This window comes from Trichinella spiralis (genome assembly GCF_000181795.1).
Source record: "Trichinella spiralis strain ISS 195 chromosome Unknown Scfld1557, whole genome shotgun sequence".
NCBI classification, from domain to species: domain Eukaryota; kingdom Metazoa; phylum Nematoda; class Enoplea; order Trichinellida; family Trichinellidae; genus Trichinella; species Trichinella spiralis.
The window spans coordinates 1,612,468-1,615,176 of NW_003528496.1; the positions used below are offsets into that span (position 1 = coordinate 1,612,468).

The 2,709-nt window shown below is 37.1% G+C and overlaps 1 protein-coding gene across 1 annotated transcript; it reads left to right on the forward strand.

Annotated features, from left to right (window-relative positions):
- Positions 1 to 2,059: 2,059 nt before the first annotated feature.
- Tsp_04979 (conserved hypothetical protein) lies at positions 2,060 to 2,512 on the forward strand. The gene is made up of 2 exons (XM_003369522.1): positions 2,060 to 2,362; positions 2,459 to 2,512. Exons 1-2 carry the CDS (start codon positions 2,060 to 2,062, stop codon positions 2,510 to 2,512), a joined length of 357 nt encoding a protein of 118 aa, XP_003369570.1.
- The last annotated feature ends 197 nt before the right edge of the window (positions 2,513 to 2,709 follow it).

Here is a 2,709-nt window from a genome sequence, read left to right on the forward strand (position 1 = left end):
ATGGGCACTGAATGCTAAACGTTGCGCGTTCCCCGCGCGCAATTTCGCTCATTTTTTACGCATGAATTTGCACGCATATGCCTTTGCCAAACATTACTTCGCTTTTTCTTCGTCCACATCACATATGTTGGTAAAGGCGATTTTAATACAAAGGGAAAATGCACAAGGGGACAAATTGTTCACAGTTGCAGCTTTCAAGCTTAGCCAAGGAGTGTCAATTTCTAAATTGTTTACATCTCATTAATTTCTTGATTATCCTGGGAGTGTTCTATTTAAATCTTTCTTGTTTGCAATCCAAGAATTTTACTTTAATATTCACAAAGTTTCTTTCATTACGAAGCATCCATATATGTATTTTTATACATGTTGAAGAGGTTTGCTGTTTGTATGAAAAATCCTGTTTGACGTTCATACATTTCATATAAAATACAGTCGAACTTGGTTAAGTGCATTAGATTTTTGCCAAAAAAAAGTGTAAACTTCCTAGTGTAAAAAAAGTGTATGCTTCAAATTGTAAACTCTTCCTTCATGTATTAAATTGCAATTACCTCTTTTATTTAAAACCAAATGCAAATTTTCAGCCATGAAATAAGACAAATCAGAGAAACGTCAAGCACAGAGAGCAGATAAGGGGTTAAATGGAGAGAACGCGGTTCGTCACTAATTATATAACCCTGTATGAGCAAGAAAAAACAGTTCATTAAAACCCTGTTTAGGTTTTCTCTATGACAGATGTGTATTATCCGCCTTTGCTCTAACCCTGTATAAGCCCTGTATATGATATAATCATTGCTAATTATTTCGTCGGCAGGCATAAAGGATAAATTTGTTTTTCATTTGCCGCCATGCTTTTGCTGCCATTGTTAGTTGAAATAATATTGCGCTGCAATTGCACACTAGCAGGGGTTCACTGCATGGGTCAGAAAATGACTTGATTTGACAAAGCATCCGTAGCATTGTAAAAATTCCTGACCACCCGGTCATTGGCTGATGACACCAGATAAGCATGCTTATTCATTGTCTCTTTGTTCTTTTCTTTGCTGTTCATTTGCTTCGCTAGAAGAAAATTTTATTTCTTTGTTCTGTTCGTTGCTTTCGTCATTGCTGATATCTTTGATCTACATCTTGTGACCGGAATGGATCAACTCGCCGCTTGGTTAGCCTGATCCGTCAGATACATTTTTCAAAGTCAAACAAACAAAACTCGTAATAAGATTTATTTATTTATGCCTTAGCATTGTGCCCAAAAGCTTATTACCCGAACGTGTCTGTACTACTACATATTTTCACCACTCTTCCAATCGCTTCAGCCAGCGTAGAACGAAGGTTTGCTGCACTGAATAATCTAAAAAACATTTTCCGGACTGCCAAGACAGAAGAACGACTGAACGCACTTGCACTAATGTACATTCATTCTGATTTTTCCATTGATATTGGCCGCATAATAGACAAGTCCAGTTTCAAATGGAATCGAAACGTGTCGTTCATTTGAGATGCAATTAAAATTATAATTTGCATGTTTTTGATATCACGTGATTGAGATTCCAGTTTTGTTTAAATGAAAAAACGGCATTATTTTGTTCCTCGTCAGACTGCCATGTATTATAATACATGTGCATGATAAATCTTCTGGATACTATATCCGCCCACCACCTTCATAAATTAGACGTACAACGCCCCTGAATGAAGAAATATATAATGCAATAATATATAATAATATAAATAATGCAGTAGAAAGATGATCAGCTAGTGAACCTATGATTTTAAGCTATGCCACAGACACAGATAATCACGGTGAGTTGACCACGCAGCGAGTTGACCGCCGTGGTGAGTTGAACTAGACCCTCTTGTGACAAGTTGTTGCGGCGGTATGTCCCTTGTGTATGAAGGCAGGGTGTACAAATTAAAATATACCGGTAAACGGAGGAAATGTTGGGGGTGTTCAAAAGTATGTGCTGAACATACTGAATGTGTTCCTTGCTATTAAAAATTTGTTTGAAGTGAATCGAAACATATACTGGTAATTGCGACGGGTTCCAACATTAGACTGCTGGCAACCATGCAAACCTGGGGCATGGATGGTACTTTCAAGGTTGTACCACAATGGTATCAACAAATGTTTACCATCCATGCCTTTGTGGCGGGTAAGCTGGTGCCAGCAGTCTACTGTTTATGTACGGGTAAAGATATTGGAACATACGGGTTTATTTTCCAAGCTTTAATAAACAAAGCGGCAGTCCTCAGGATCAATCTCAGTCCACAAACAATAATTTGTGATTCTGAAACAGCCCTGATACCCGCGATTCAGGGCTACTTCCCGAATACGCGGGTACAGGGCTGCTGCTTCCACTTCTGCCAGGCGGTACATAGGAGAGCACTATGTAAAAATAGTCTGATTAATGTCTTCTCAAAATAAATAAAACCATGACCTACGCATTTAACTATATGTAAAATTCAGGACATTGCAATGAATATGGAAACAAAAATACCCGCCAAATTCTTCCATAGGTGATATTTACATTGATACAATATAAAAAAACCCCATTTTTGCTCCAGTCTGTATTGTATTGTATACTTTTTTTATTTTTTCATTGAAATTTCACTATCTTACTTTCCTTCCATCTGAGAACACCATAATTATTAATAAAACCAGTCAAAGGCTAGAAATAAAATTGACCAAAATTCGCTTAAAAATTTGACAAATAGAAT